Raw genomic sequence first — 15,263 nt, 5'->3', positions numbered from 1 at the left:
CAACATATTTTTGACACAGGGTAGGGCTATTACGAATTCCCTGAGGGAGGACTTTCCAGCAGTATCTTTTAACAGGTTCCTTAAAATTAACTGCTGGGACAGTGAAAGCAAATTTTTCACAATCTTCAGGATGTAACCTTATAGAGAAAAAACAGTCTTTTAAATCTATTACCATCAAGCTATAATCTAAAGGAATGGCTGTGGGGGAGGGAAGTCCTGGCTGTAATGATCCCATAGGCCGAATTGCCTGATTTATCGCCCTTAAATCCTGCAGTAATCTCCAATTTCCTGACTTTTTCTTAATAACAAAAATAGGTGTATTCCAAGGGCTAAGTGTTGGTTCAATATGACCAGCTTGAAGTTGTTCTTCAACTAATCTATGAATTATTTTAAGTTTTTCCCCTGAGATGGGCCACTGAGAAATCCAAATAGGCTCTTCTGTGAGCCACGTAATTTTTTCAGCTGTTTTAAGGATCGGGGAAGTACTCAGTGCCCCTAATAAAAATTTTGACCTGAAGTGTTTACTAATCCTTGCCGTGTAGACTGGCTTGTAAACAGATATTCTTCCTGAAAGTTTTTCCTATCATCTCCAGGAAAATACCTCTGATTAATTTCTTCAACTGACCTTATAGAATTTGGGGTGACTAGTAGCAGTCCCATTTTGGCTAGTATATCTCTTCCCCATAGATTAGCTGGTAAAGACTCTAACACATAAGGCTTAAATATTCCACTGTTCCCATCAGAATCTTCCCAACGGAGATAGTTGGCACTTTGAGCAGGCTGTGAAATTTTTCCTATTCCTTCTAGATTAGCTGAGGCTGTATGTAGAGGCCATGTCCTGGGCCAAAATCGGCTGGACAACACGGAGCTATCAGCCCCTGTGTCAATTATTCCTAGGAAATTTTTATTATTAATTCTAAGTTTTAATAAAGGGCGTTCTTGTCGCACTAACTGGGACCAATATACTCTGTCCGGCGGTTTAGAAACTGAATCTGCCGGCAGGTGCCTTTCTGAGACACAAGGCAATAATATTAATTGAGCAAAAATATCCTTTGGGGTGAGTCTTAGGGCATAATTGGATCTTACAGTAACATATAATTGCCCTCTAAATTCTGAATCTATCACACCAGGTATTACTTCAATAGCTCCCTTTAAATTATTACGCCCCAAAATTAAACCTACAGTATTTTCAGGAAGCGGCCCGAAAATCCCAGTAGGGATTTGTGTTGGTCCCGTTTCAGGATCTAATTCAACTGTCTCTGAAGGTCCTAAGAAAACTGTCTGTGATCCATGTCTCTGCTCCGGTAAAAATCGCGGACTGTCCTGGTCGGCGCCGCTAGTGACGTCACACTGTGCGACGTCTCCCCATATTGTTTCTGGGCCCGGGGAGGGGCCGAACGGAAGTTTTTTGTCCCCTCGCTAGGAGGAAATACTTGTGGCGAGAAGGCGGGCTCATCCGCGCCACCCGAATCAACCATGTGGCGCCGAGTCCTGCAATATCTATTATCGCCAGTAGATGGAGCCCTAAACCTAAATTTGCGTTGGCGACATTCGTAGGCGAAATGACCGGGTTTTCCGCAAACGTAACACTTGTTGTGGGACTTCTGAACTGAATTTTGTGGCCCCAAAGTTTCCTTTAATACTGTTGCTAAGGCTACCGTTTGCAACTGAGTGGAATCTAAGTCAGAACACAAGCGAATATACTCAGAAATTGTTCCTTTCTTACGATGGGGGCGGAGAACATCTTGGCAAATTTTGTTTGTGTTCTCAAAAGCCAATTGTCTAACAATAAATTCGCTAGCTCCTGGGTCTCCGATGGACCTGTTCGCAGCCTGATATAGTCGGGCTACGAAATCTGAATAAGTCTCACTGGCACTTTGTCTGATTTTGGTAAGAACTAAATTGGACTGGTCCTTGGGGACAATTTGCCTCCAGGCACGTTTTGCACAATCAGTTATTTGATTGTACACTACAAAATCATAATTTAACTGTCTTTCTAAATCAGCAAAATCTTCAGTCCCTAAAAACATCGTTACTGGCGTTTCTATGCCCTGTCTTCTGTTTCTTTCTGCCTGTTCATTACAAAAATCAGTCCAGTAAGTTTTCCAAAGTAAGTAATCTCCCCCGCTCAGACAAGATTTGGCTAAAAAAACCCAGTCACTAGGAGGAAGGGGTTGTGAGCAGATATTTTTTATCAGACTCTGAACAAAAGGCGAATTTGGGCCGTACGTTTCACATGCATTTTTTAATTCCTTGATAGTTTTAAATGGAATTACAGCATGAATTCTAACTCTCTGATTTTGCTCATCAGTTTGCTCAAAAACTGGAAAGAGGTGAAAACCAGTAGTATCCTCCCCCATTTCTTGAGCCTTCTTAATACCTTGCTGAACTGGGGTAAGAAAAGTCATCTTTAATTTAGCACACCTGTTAAATTTGGTTCTCCTAGCAGGTATCGGCTGAATTTTAAAGGCTTGGGCAGGTGGTGCTAAATGCAATCTATTAAAATTTCTCTCTAAGTCCTGAGTTTCTATGTCTAATTCTTCTTCCTCAGACTGCGAGCTGCTATCAGACTCTGTACTATCGCCATTTGGAATTTGGGTTTCTAACTCACGTGGCTGAGAAGAAACCTGAGCCCCGCTAGGAGTTTCCTTTGTATTTTCCTCTCCAGGAAGATTGGTTACCACTTCTGGAGGGCTCTCCAAGATTAGAGATGCTTCTTCTTTATCATGCTGTTCTGTATAATCTGTCTGCGGGCTAGCTTGCATATTTCTAACCTTTGTTTTAGCTCCTAGCGCTTTTGTTTTAAAACGGCTCAAAGGAAAGGAAATTAACTTAGCCTCAGGCTGATTTTCCATTTGAATAGACTTAATGGCTCTTTGAATACTTCTTAGAAGCTCTTCTGGTGGCCACGGACTCTGGTCCATGTATTCAAAGAGACAAATTTCTAGGGCCGTCCAAGTTTTCTGTATATTCTCTATGCCTCCAGGTATTTCAGTAGAAAGACAAACTCTCTGTAACTTTCTTCCTAATTTCTCCCAAGTAAGTAAATTTGGAGATTCTTGGTCACAAAACCAAGGACAATATTCACCTACAATCTTTAAGAATTGCAATAACTGAGTTTTTTTTATCTGTTTTCCTTTCTGATTAATTATACTGTCTAAAATAGTTAGATACATTTCCTTATCCGAAGAAGTAGAATTTCCCATTTTAAGTAAATTAACGTCTCTTTCCTTCAATATTTCCTGGTACTTTTGTGACTCAAATGTCACTTTTTTCCTTCTCTTATCTTATTTCTATTTTCTTTATCCTCTTTATTACTTTTGTGACCCAAATGTCACTTCTTCCTTTCTCTTATTTCTTTATCTTCCTTATTTCCTCTATTTTCTCTTTATTTCTATTTCCTTATCTTTTTAGCGCGCGCTCCCACTCAATCTAACTAATTCAGAATGCCCCCCTCTTGGGCGCCAATTCTACCACGCGGCCTGCGCAGTGGTTTCATTAATGAGGTTCTGGCATTCAGTTAGTTAGAAGAGATCAAAATAAAACACACAGACAGTACCTTATTTTAATGCTAGGTCCGAGACGGCTCGGTCTCCCTGTTTCCCTGCCTCCAGCCGCTCAGCAGGGCAGCGAGGATTACTCTGGGCTAGCAGGAGAGAGAGAGAGCGAACACGCCGGGGATCAGCCTTTTATTTGGGGGAAACAAGAGATTCAGGGGAGAATTCCATCCAATGAAGGTTGAGGGGGGGCTGTACTCCAAGGTCAGGGTCAGTGATTGGGTCTCCAGGGTCAGTGGTTACGCACACCCCCACACGGATGGGCTCTCTCATCAGGAAAGGGTCGGGATAACTCCGACACAGCCAGAGTGCCTCAGGCCCTTAACGGGAGTCACCCAATCACGTGTCAGAATGGCTCCCCACATTAACTGACATAACAATTTATTCCTTTTTTTAATCTCATTAATGGAATATGTGAGTGCTTAATATTTACTAGCAGCCTTGTTGTAGTTGCTTGTTTTACCATGATAAACAGGATGCACAGGCTGGGCCTGGTGGCATATACCTATAATTCAGCTCAGGAACCGAGGCAGGAAGATTGAGAGTTCCAAGCCAGCCTCAGCAAAATGTGAGGCCCTAAGCAACTCAATAAGACCCCGTCTCTAAGTAACTACAAAATAGGGCTGGGGATGTGGCTCAGTGTCCCTGAGTTCAATCCCCACTACCCGCCTCCTCCCCAGCTCAAAATAAATAAATAAAATAAATGGGATCCACTAGTACCTTTTTGGCTCTATTCCAGTGAGAATAGACATTGAAGTAAACAACAATTTTATAGTTAAAAAACACTAGTTAAATAAAATATAAAGTATGTGGTATTATAATTATATTATAGATCTTTAAAAAACTTACAGTTTACAGTTCTATGTATATGGGATTTTAATGGGAATTTTAATGAGTCTATTCTAGATCACAGTATATATGTGTTTATGTTTATAAATAGCTTTTAATTATGTGTAATTACAGAGTACATATAATATAGTTGGCAGTGTAATTTCAATGCAACTATCAGCGAAGTTGTATCACATGCATTTATCTTATTAGATATTCAGCTAATAGGGGCTGGGGTTGTGGCTCAGTGGTTGCCTGGCATGTGTGAGGCGCTGGATTCTATTCTCAACACCACATATAAATAAATGAATAAAATAAAGGTCCATCAACAACTAAAAAATACATATATTTAAAAAAAAGAAAATTAGCTATTAGATTGGCAGAATATTAAAGGATTAGTTAATTTGAATATGACAATCAAATACAATTTTTGCATTTGTACTCTTTTATTATTTATTTAAGGGAATACATGGCATATTTACTTTTGTGTGTTTTTTACTATGATAAAATATGTAATACCATCTTTTAGTATACAACTTAGTGGCATTATGTACATTCACAACATTGTGTAACCATTACTATTGTCTGTTTTCAGATGTTTTTTGTTATCCTAAGCAGAAATTCTGTACCCATTAAATAGTTTAACTTTCCATTCCCCCCCAACCCCCACTCAAAATGTCTCTATAAACTTGCCTTTTCTTGACACCACATACAAGTGAATTCATAAAATACTTGTCTTTTTGTGACTGACTTATTATTACTAAGTGTAACATTTTCAGAATTCACTCATTTTATAGCATGTATCATAATCTGATTCCTTTTATGGCTTAATAATTCATCGTATTGGTATACCTTGTTTTGTTTATCCATTTGTTGAATTATTCCCACCTTTTGGCTATTGTGAATGCTGCTGTGAACATCAGTGTGTAAATATCAGTTCAGATCCTTGCTTTCAGTTCTTTGGGTATATAACTAGAAGTTGAATTACTGAACATATTCTAGTTCTGTGTTTTTAACAGTCCTAAACATAAAACCATATATATATAGCATTATATAATTGATGAGGAATTTTCAAGCCTAGTTTTGTGTGCAGTTTTAATTTTGTGCAGTTGCTATTTGCTATCTGAGATTTTTGGTGATGCAGTTCAGAGTTTGTCTATGTTGTTATCATAAGTTACTTATGATACAGAGAAGAAAAACTCAGGTAAAATTTTGCTGTGGAATTTAATTTTTGGGAAAGCAATGTCATTTTATTTGGGGGGGGCATTTTCATTTCACACCTAAGTATGTGACTTATGTCTTGGAAAGGGCATGGATTTTGAAATTGGCAGTCTTTATTTTTGAACTCTAAAACTTTAGCCTCAGTTATGTGTTTTCTAAAGGGTTTATATTCTTTTCAACTCACTGTGAGGATTAAATAATAAGAAAATTAATAGTTTTTCTATAGAATTAATTACTGAATTAAAAACTGATCACTTCTATCCTAAGCACCCCCGTACCAATCCAGGAATTCATTAGCTTTACTTGCCTTTTTCATAAATAAAATGAATACCTTTGTATCTTGTTTCAACTTACTATGGTTTACATTTATTTATTTATTTTAATATAAGTAGATTCACGAATAAAATTATTCTTCCCTATGAAAATTTGAGCCAGAGTATTAGGAAGGGAGAGAGTTTTTTTCAAATATTATTTTAGAAACTTAATTCAGAGAGATTACATTTAGAACTTTCTTTATACTTGAAATTCCCTAAAAGTTCATGTTTCTTCACATTTTTGAGAAATTAAGTTCTAGAACTTCTGAGTGTCTTATCTAAGATCATAGCTACTTAGTGGATGATATGAAGTGAAGTCTTTTTCTTTAAATGTCAGTGTTCTTCTGTATCAGACTGATTAACCTGCTGTGTGGCATCTCTCCATGGTGCTAGAAGTGTGAAGATGTACCTGCTTTTGTATTAGGTGTACTTCTTACTTCTTTGTCCCTTTTCTTCCATCTAAATGGAAAGATGCATAGTCTTTTTTTTTTCTTTTAAAGAGAGAGTGAGAGAGGAGAGAGAGAGAGAGAGAGAGAGAATTTTCAATATTTATTTCTAGTTCTCGGCAGACACAACATCTTTGTTGGTATGTGGTGCTGAGGATCGAACCCGGGCCGCACGCATGCCAGGCGAGCGCGCTACCGCTTGAGCCACATCCCCAGCCCAAGATGCATAGTCTTGTAAACTTTTTTAAAATTAAAAAGCAAATCTAATGAAACAGACATTATTATTACTGTGTGTATATATGTGACTGCATGACCAATATGATTCTGCAACCTGTACACTCAGAAAAATGAGGAATAATATCCCATCTGATTCAAATGTATGGTATGTCAAGGTCATTGTACTGTCCTGTGTAACTAATTAAAACAAATAAAAAATACAAAAAAGCAAATTAATATTAAAAAGCAAAAACTTCAATGTGTCATCTTTTATTTATAGTAATATACTTTCTAGAAAGATTTGTAGGTCATAAACGCCAGTATGTTATTTCCTTCCCATCCATAGATTCTTTCACTAAAACTCAAATAAGCTGTAGTTAAGCAAAAGCTGGCTTATCATCTAAGGTATTAAAAGTACAATCTGCACTCCTTTATTAGTTTAGTTTGGTTTCCTGTTGATAGAACCTGTATTTAAGCCTGTGTTTTCTAGAGGTATAGTTTTTGAATGGCCAGATTGGAAGATCCATTAGAAAATAACTGAATACTGCTACTTTTATATATGAAGGTATCTGATAGTGGCAAATCCAGGTCTATAGCTCAGGAGTGCTATATTGTTTACCAATACATATTCAGTGTATTTCTTTCTTTGTTGTTGTTGTTGTGCTGGGGATTGAACCCACGGCCTTGTGCATGTGAGGCAAGCACTCTACCAATTGAGCTACCCAGCCCTCAGTGTACTTGTTTTTAGACACTTTAATTTTTTTTTTTAAAGAGAGAGTGAGAGAGGGAGTGAGAGAGGGGGGAGAGAGAGAGAGAGAGAGAGAGAGAGAGAGAGAGAGAGAGAGAATTTTTAATATTTATTTTTTAGTTCTCGGCAGACACAACATCTTTGTTGGTATGTGGTGCTGAGGATCGAACCCGGGCCGCACGCATGCCAGGCGAGCGCGCTACCGCTTGAGCCACATCCCCAGCCCTAGACACTTTAATTTAATTTTGAAGTAATTACAGAGTCACAGAAAGATACCATTTCTTTTTTTTTGCGGAGGGGCGGTAATTACTAACAAAAGTCAAAAGTTTCTTGAGGGAAATGAAAACAATTTCTCTTTTTAAAGTTTGTCCATTTGATGTATGAAAATAATTTTTTTCAGCAATTCAGATAATACCAATTTTTCTAACAAAATATTAGTCATTTATAGTTTGTTTTGTAATTTGACAATATCTCAATGTTCAAAAATTTTTTTTTGGTGAAGGAAATATCCGTATCTATACTTCTGTCTTTCTCTATATGGCTTAATAAATCTATATAGAAGTAAATATAGGGCTGGGATTGTGGCTCAGTGGTAGAGCGCTTGCTTAGCACGGGCAGGATCCGGGTTCGATTCTCAGCACCACATAAAAATAAAGGCATTGTTGGGGCTGGAGATGTGGCTCAAGCGGTAGTGCGCTCGCCTGATATGTGCGTGGCGATGGGTTCGGTCCTTAGCACCACATACAAATAAAGATGTTGTGTCCGCCGAAAACTAAAAAATAAATATTAAAAAATTCTCTCCCTCTCCCTCCCTCCCTCCCTCCCTCTCTCTCTCTCTCTCTCTCTCTCTCTCTCTCTCAAAAATAAAATAAAGGCATTGTGTTGTGTTCATCTACAAAAAAGATTGATTTATTCTCTATCCCTCTCAAAAAAAGTAAATGTATATAAATGTTAGTTTATATGTATATATAATGCTCCTGTTTTTAAATGCTTAACTTTATAATAAGACATATTTCTGAGTTAACACATATTTACCTTATGGCTTATCTTAACTTAATGATTTCCCCGTTAATGGATGGTGTGTTGTTTGTAGTTTTCTATATTATGAACAGTGCTAAAGAACATAGCAACTGCTTGGTGCATGTGTGTGTTTATGTAGAAATCTTCTTAGTTGATATAAGGGAGTGGATTGTGAGGCAAAGGCTTCCTGAAAGGAATCCAGGCAGCCTCACTTAATAGCTGTGTAACTTAAGGCAAGGTAATAGATTCCATTTCCTCCATCAAAGAGGGACTAGATTAGTGATAATCTCTACTTTTGAAGTGGAGGTACGAACTTCTTTGACAGACTAATAGGAAAAATAAAAGCAATTTTTTGGTAGATTAAATAAAGAAGTTGATCATCTTTTCATCATTATTTCATAATCAAAATCACTCATAATCAAAATCACTTGTAATTCTCCTGTGAGGATGTTTAGCTCTAGCCTAGCTTTTCTGTGGCAAGAGCTTGATATTAATGTGTAACACTAGATGATTAAAGTTTTATCTTTTTCAATTGGTTTCATGTAAATTGTGACATATTTTTAGCATATTATAATACTTCTTTAGATAATATGGCAATTTTACTAGCTTTTAGGTCAGAGATAAGATATTTTTTAGTGTTTTTAAAGCTTAAGATGTTTCTTTATCTTATTTTCATAAAATAATTAGTAAAATAAATAGTGCTGTAAGTTATTAATAAATGTTTTATCTAGAAAAAAGGAAGTTCTTTTATATTTCTGTTGAAATAAAAAAATTATTGCCAGGCCTTTTGTATTGCTATGCAAAATTTTTCAGAAATCTAAGATTAGAGCAGAAGTTAATATTCTCTTCCTCATCCATCCCACTCCACACATCCCATCCCACCCACCACCCCCTTCTATCAGGGAGTATCAGGAATTGAACCTAAGGGTGCTTCACAAGTGAGCCACATTTCTGACCCTTTGTATTTTTTATTTTGAGACAGGGTCTTGCTACGTTGCCCAGACTGGCCTGGAATTTGCTGTCCTCCTTTGTCTCCTCCTCTAGTTGCTGGGATTATAGGCATGCCACACATGGCTTTTTCTAAATTTTTTGATGATGTCATTTTTTATTATTGGGTATGCTGTTTTCTCCAATAGTAAACATTATCTTTTATGTTTCTTATGCAGGTCTTCAAAGTTCTACATTTTAGCTCTCAGTGCTGAACTTCCTTCTCCCTTAAATTATTATAAACTTTTGCTGCTGTTTAATAAACGTGAAGATGTCTCGAAGTCCTGATGCTAAGGAAGACCCTGTGGAATGCCCTCTTTGCATGGAGCCCTTGGAGATAGATGATATCAACTTTTTCCCTTGCACCTGTGGCTACCAGATTTGTCGATTTTGTTGGCATCGAATTCGCACTGATGAAAATGGACTTTGTCCTGCATGTAGAAAGGTAAATACTTCAAAATAACCTTATAGTTATTTAACTGTATAGTTTTAAAAATTTTTAACTTTACAGTTCTGTCTAGTTCTTTTCCCTCATGAATATGAGTAATTGGTTATAAACAGTCTACAAACCTCAGGTGAGATTATATGTAGCATTATATCTTTTTAAGAAATAGTGAGGGCCGGGGTTGTGGCTCAGTGGTAGAGTGCTTGCCTAGCATGTGTAAGGCCATGGGTTCTATTCTTGGCATTGCATACAAATAAATAAAGGTCCATTGACAACTAAAAAAATATTAAAAAAATAAAATAAAGGGCAAAATGAGGTGGAAAGAACATTGCCCTGGGAGTCAGACTCAAGTCAAGGCTTTTTTGTTAACTAGCTATGTGACCTTTGTGAAGTTAAATAACCTTTCTGGTTGAGGAAATGGACAGTTGATGGGCTTGCTGTTAAGAGATTAGGAATAAAGAAATGAATTTGGGTAGGGTGATATGAAACTGGAAAAACATGCTCTGTATTTTGTTGGGGAGTTCATTTAAATTTTCTAGTACAAAATAGGTGAGAAGTTAAGATTTTTACTGAAAGAAGTTAATAATGGCAGAGAAATTATGGTTCAGAAGTTTATAACTGCTTATTTGTTGAACCCTTGCTATAATTCTAGGCTGATATTACCATTCGCGTTTTACACTTGTCCCAGAGTCACCAACTTCTGAGTAGTAAATTTGGAGTTTAGATATACTTTTGAGTATAAAGTCTTTTTTTTTTTTTTCCTGAAATACTGTGTTATTGAAAGCCCCTTCTAACTCTAAGAATGTGTGAGTTTTGATGTTCTGTGGATTTTGTTATTTTGAATAACAACTACAACACAGCTACAGTGTAATAAATAAACTATTAGGGTAGGTAGGACTGCTACATTTCCATTTAAAGGACTTTATTTGTGACCTTAGGGATTAAGATGTCTGTTACATTATTATGAAATTTGTCTTCACTTTCATATTATACAATTCAAACTTTGTTTTTTTTTAATTGCTTTTATTTTTTAAATACATGACAATGGAATGTATCACAATCTTATTCATATCTCTGTATATAAAGTATGTTCACACCTATTCATGTCTTCATACATGTACTCTGGATAATGATGTCCATCACATTCCACCATCATTGCTAACCCCCTGCCCCCTCCCTTCCCCTCTCACCCCTCGCCCTATCTAGAGTTCGTCTATTCCTCCCATGCTCGCTCTGCCTACCCCATTTATTTTCTAATTAACTGTTTCAAAGAACTTCTGTGCTCATTACTCCAAATTTTGAAAAAATCAAAACATGCTTTTCATTTCTAGAATTTAGAAAATAAACTACTTCTAACCTTTTTATCTGAGGATTTATAAGAAATTTCAGAAACTGATACATAATTCACTTCTGTTTATTTTTAAAAATCAAATGGGCACATATTTTATGTCACATAAATAAAAAAATCTATTTAAATGTTAATATAGTTCATATATTTGTATATTACATATATTGTACATATTACATAATATGTAATATATCTATAGCATGTATTTATATAGAAATGTGAATAGAAAGGTAAGTGAAAACTTTAGCATTGCTTTAGTCAAAAAATATATACATTTTTATGAATTTTAAGTATTTTAAAATCAGCCATTCAAAAGTCATATTGAACTCTTTCAAGGTGACTTTTAGGATCCCTCAAGATTCTAAGAAGTGTGAATTTGATTGACTTCACAAAGTCATTATTTCTTAATAGATTGGGAGAAGCTCATCAGTGGGACATGAGCTGAATGTGTCTTGTCAGAGACTAGTAAGTCTTTAGTCTCTGGAGACCAGCCACACTGGCTGTGTTTACACAGAGGGTTATCACAAACGTTACTAGATGTCTGAAGAGGGCAGGGAAGCTGTAGTTTACATGTAATCCAGTTCTGTAGGAAGAGGGCCTACAGAGGCCACTCTGTAAGGTAGCTTGTCAAGATAGTGTGAGTAAACTTGGAGTTGCAAGTGGGGAGATGGTTGAAGCAAGCTCTGGTTTTGGCTCACAAGAGGAAACGTGCCCTTCTGCAGGAAGGTTTAAGAGCTTTGAAAAACAAAAACCAGGAAAGTTTAGTGTTGCTCTTTGTCCTAGTTGCTAAACAGATTATTTGGTCAATTTTATTTATTTATTTATTATTTTATTTTATTTTTTTAGTTATAGTTGGACACAGTACCTTTATTTTATTCGTATATTTTTATGTGGTGCTGAGGCTCGAACCCAGGGTCTTGCACGTGAGAGGCGGGTGCTCTACCGCTGAACCACAACCCCAGCCCAACTTGGTCATTTTTAGTATGTCATTTTATCTCCCCCCTCCACCCCCAGGCTTTTTTTTTCTTTTTTTCCTCATAGTACTGGGGATCAAACCCAGGTTCTTGTGCATGCTAAGCATATACTCTACCACTGAGTTATATCCACAGCCTTAACTGCCTTTGTGTGTCCACTTAGTGCAGCATTTCTAAGAAAAATACCTGGTGGGAAACTGGAGATGTGGGGGAACATAGTATCATGTAATATTCACTCACATGAAAACCAGAGACTAAATAAGGAAGTGTGAACTTCAACAGAAATGTTACTGTTTTCATCTGAGAAATAATAGAAGATATTGTGTCCATGAAACAAGAACAAGACAGTATAAAAAAGAACATTCAATGAACAATAACCATAGTTATTGTTTTTAGTAGAATATTTTTTTAAATTTAATATTTTTAGTTGTTGATAGACCTTTATTATCTATCTATCTATCTATCTATCTATCTATCTATCTATCTATCTATCTTATTTATATGCCCTGCTGAGAATCGAACCCAGTGCCTCACACATGCTAGGCAAGCACTCTACCGCTGAGCTACAACTCTAGCCCCAATACCTATAGTTATTAAAAATTAAAATACAGTAGCAGAAATAACTTAATGAAAGTGTTGGAAGATGAGGTGGAGAAGATCTTTGAGAAAGCATTAAAAAAAAGATATGGAATATTTGAGAAAAATTAAACGTCTTTGAGGAGCAATCAAAGAGGTCAAATACCAAATATTAAGTACTCTGAAAGAGAATATAGAGATACAGGGGGGAAACAATTATCAAATATATGATGGAAGAGTATTTCCTAGAACCAAAAGTTATGTTTCCTGATGAATAGGCCTTTCAAGTACCTAGCATTAACTTTTATTTTGAAATATCAGAATACCGAAGATAACAGAAGTTCTATGAATTTGCAGAGCAGAAAAACATATGAAAGACCAAGAATCAGAATTGTTTCAGATTCTGATCTTTGTTATCCATCTGTAAAATAAAAATTATGGTCTTCTGTAATGTTGATTTAAGAGATCAAAATGAAAATTATAAGGGCTGAGGATGTGGCTCAAGTGGTAACACGCTCGTCTGGCATGCGAGGGGCGCTGGGTTCGATCCTCAGTGCCACATAAAAATAAAATGAAGATGTTGTGTCCGCCAAAAACTGAAAAATAAATATTAAAAAATTCTCTCTCTCTCTCAAAAAAATGAAAATTATAAGTTATTTTGAATCAGTAATTGTAAAGTGACTTATAATATCTAGAGTGAGGCCTAAATGATATGTAAAGGTAAAGTTAAAGATGTATTAGGAAACAGAAGAAAATTAGCAAACAGAACAAAAATTAGCAAACTTATTTTAAGCTTTTGAAATCAGAAAAGAAAAAAAAAAGCTCTGGTATGGTGGAAGGCAGGGGAATAAGCAGAATTTAGTGAAATAGGAAGAAAAAGTTCAGTAAAAGAGCTGATTCTCTAAAAAGACCAAAACAATCAAATTCTTGGAAAGTCTGATAAAAGTAAACATCACAAGTAAACAGCATTTGGAATCAAAGCAAGAACATAACACATGGGGAAGAAATTAAATGATTACAGTAGACCAAGGTTAATTAGTAATTTGATATGTGATTCATCTTTGTGCTTTTTTTGGTACTTGTTGTATAAGTTCTATACTAGTGTGTACACAGCTCCAGATACCTTCAAGAGATTAAAATCATCCAGCCAGGTAGATAAGATTGGAAGGAGATAATACATGTACAGAAAAGTGAGTAGAGACAAGAAAGTTTTGAGAAGCAGAGTTGAGAAAAAACTCAAATGAGGAAGACTATGTGGTTGATTGAGGAATTGAACTTTCTTTAATAGATCTTAGCCATTTGGTCCCTGGAATTAAAATGCAAGAAATAATTTAATTTTCATCTGAAAAACATACTTTTTAAAGAAAATGTTGCTAAATTTCCAATTTTAGTTAGTAATTTAGTGTTTATTTGGCAAATACTTACTGAACTTTTAAAAAGAGCCATACTCTGTTATTTTATATTTGATCCTGGAATCCTAAGGATCATGCAAAAGTCAGGTCACTGAGCCAGATGTTTTGTTGCCCCCTACTCACAAGTTGGAACATGCCAAATAGGACCAGTTAACTAAGAGGTTCAGATTTTGTGATGTTTTAATCAAATGGCATGGGTGCCAACATCATTTTTAGGTGACTAGGTATGTAGTTTTTTGATGATATGATAAGCTATGAAGAGTATACAATTTTCTTTAAAAGCAGTAGGTTAAATTTGAAAGTAGGCATAAAAGGGAAAGAATCAGGTTGTTGGAGAACTTAAGATAATAACTAGTAGAAGTTGAGGTACATAAAAGGAAATCTCACTTTGTAAATTGCTGTCATCATTGTTCTGGATATGTTCACAAGTTTGAGGGGTTTTGTTTGTTATTTACTTACATATGAAGAGATGAAAATAATTTCATATTAAAGGCATTAGTAAGGATTTAGGTTTCTGGATAGTCTCTTCAGTATTCTCTGTTCCTACTTTTTTTCTTATTGGCATAATTTTTGTTGTCCTCCATTTCCATATTCTGATAGGCACAGTTTTCCAGCCAATTCTGGTTCTTATTCCTTGCAATCTCTTCATATCCAGTTTTTAATATTATTGCATTTAATGTTCATCTTCCATTTATCATTAGCAATATTTATTAGTGATAATAAATGACTTTGGTTATGGACAGGACATGATTTTAATCACTTTATAAGTGTATTCTCTGCTAACTCTTACAAAAACTCTCTGGCTAAAGTACTGTAATTTCTGTTTTACAGATGAGGAGACTGAGGCAGAGAGGTCACATGATCTCAGGGTGGGCTAGGATTCAAAGCCAGGCACTCAGACTCCACAGCTCTTATTTGGACTCCTGTAGCCCTGACATTAGCAGCAGGAATGAAAATAATGCCATAATTTTGAGAAACAAAAGATAAAGACACAAAACAGTGAAATTCCTAGCTTATTGAGGGATTTATTATGTGCCAGGCACAGTAAGAATAGCTTTTTTAGTGTTACTTTATCTTTACATCAACCCTTAAGATTATTTTCATTTTACATATGAGGATACTGAGACATAGAGTCTAACTTGCCCATTACTACCTGACTGCTGTTAAAACT

General features: G+C 35.9%; 1 protein-coding gene across 9 annotated transcripts in view; it reads left to right on the top strand.

Moving 5' to 3' along the window:
- CNOT4 (CCR4-NOT transcription complex subunit 4) overlaps positions 1 to 15,263 on the top strand; it is a 133,643-nt gene that overhangs the window by 58,938 nt on the left and 59,442 nt on the right. For all 9 annotated transcript variants that reach the window (XM_081287943.1, XM_081287941.1, XM_081287942.1 and 6 more), the window contains one exon: positions 9,517 to 9,782. In XM_081287943.1, coding sequence (XP_081144069.1) covers positions 9,609 to 9,782 — 174 coding nt within the window. In that variant the 5' untranslated portion in view covers positions 9,517 to 9,608. The remainder of the gene's footprint in view (positions 1 to 9,516; positions 9,783 to 15,263) is intronic.

Source organism: Spermophilus citellus (assembly GCF_964194105.1).
Source record: "Spermophilus citellus genome assembly, chromosome: 3".
Lineage (NCBI taxonomy): Eukaryota > Metazoa > Chordata > Mammalia > Rodentia > Sciuridae > Spermophilus > Spermophilus citellus.
Note: the sequence above shows the minus strand (reverse complement) of the source record. Positions and strands in the feature narration are given on the sequence as shown.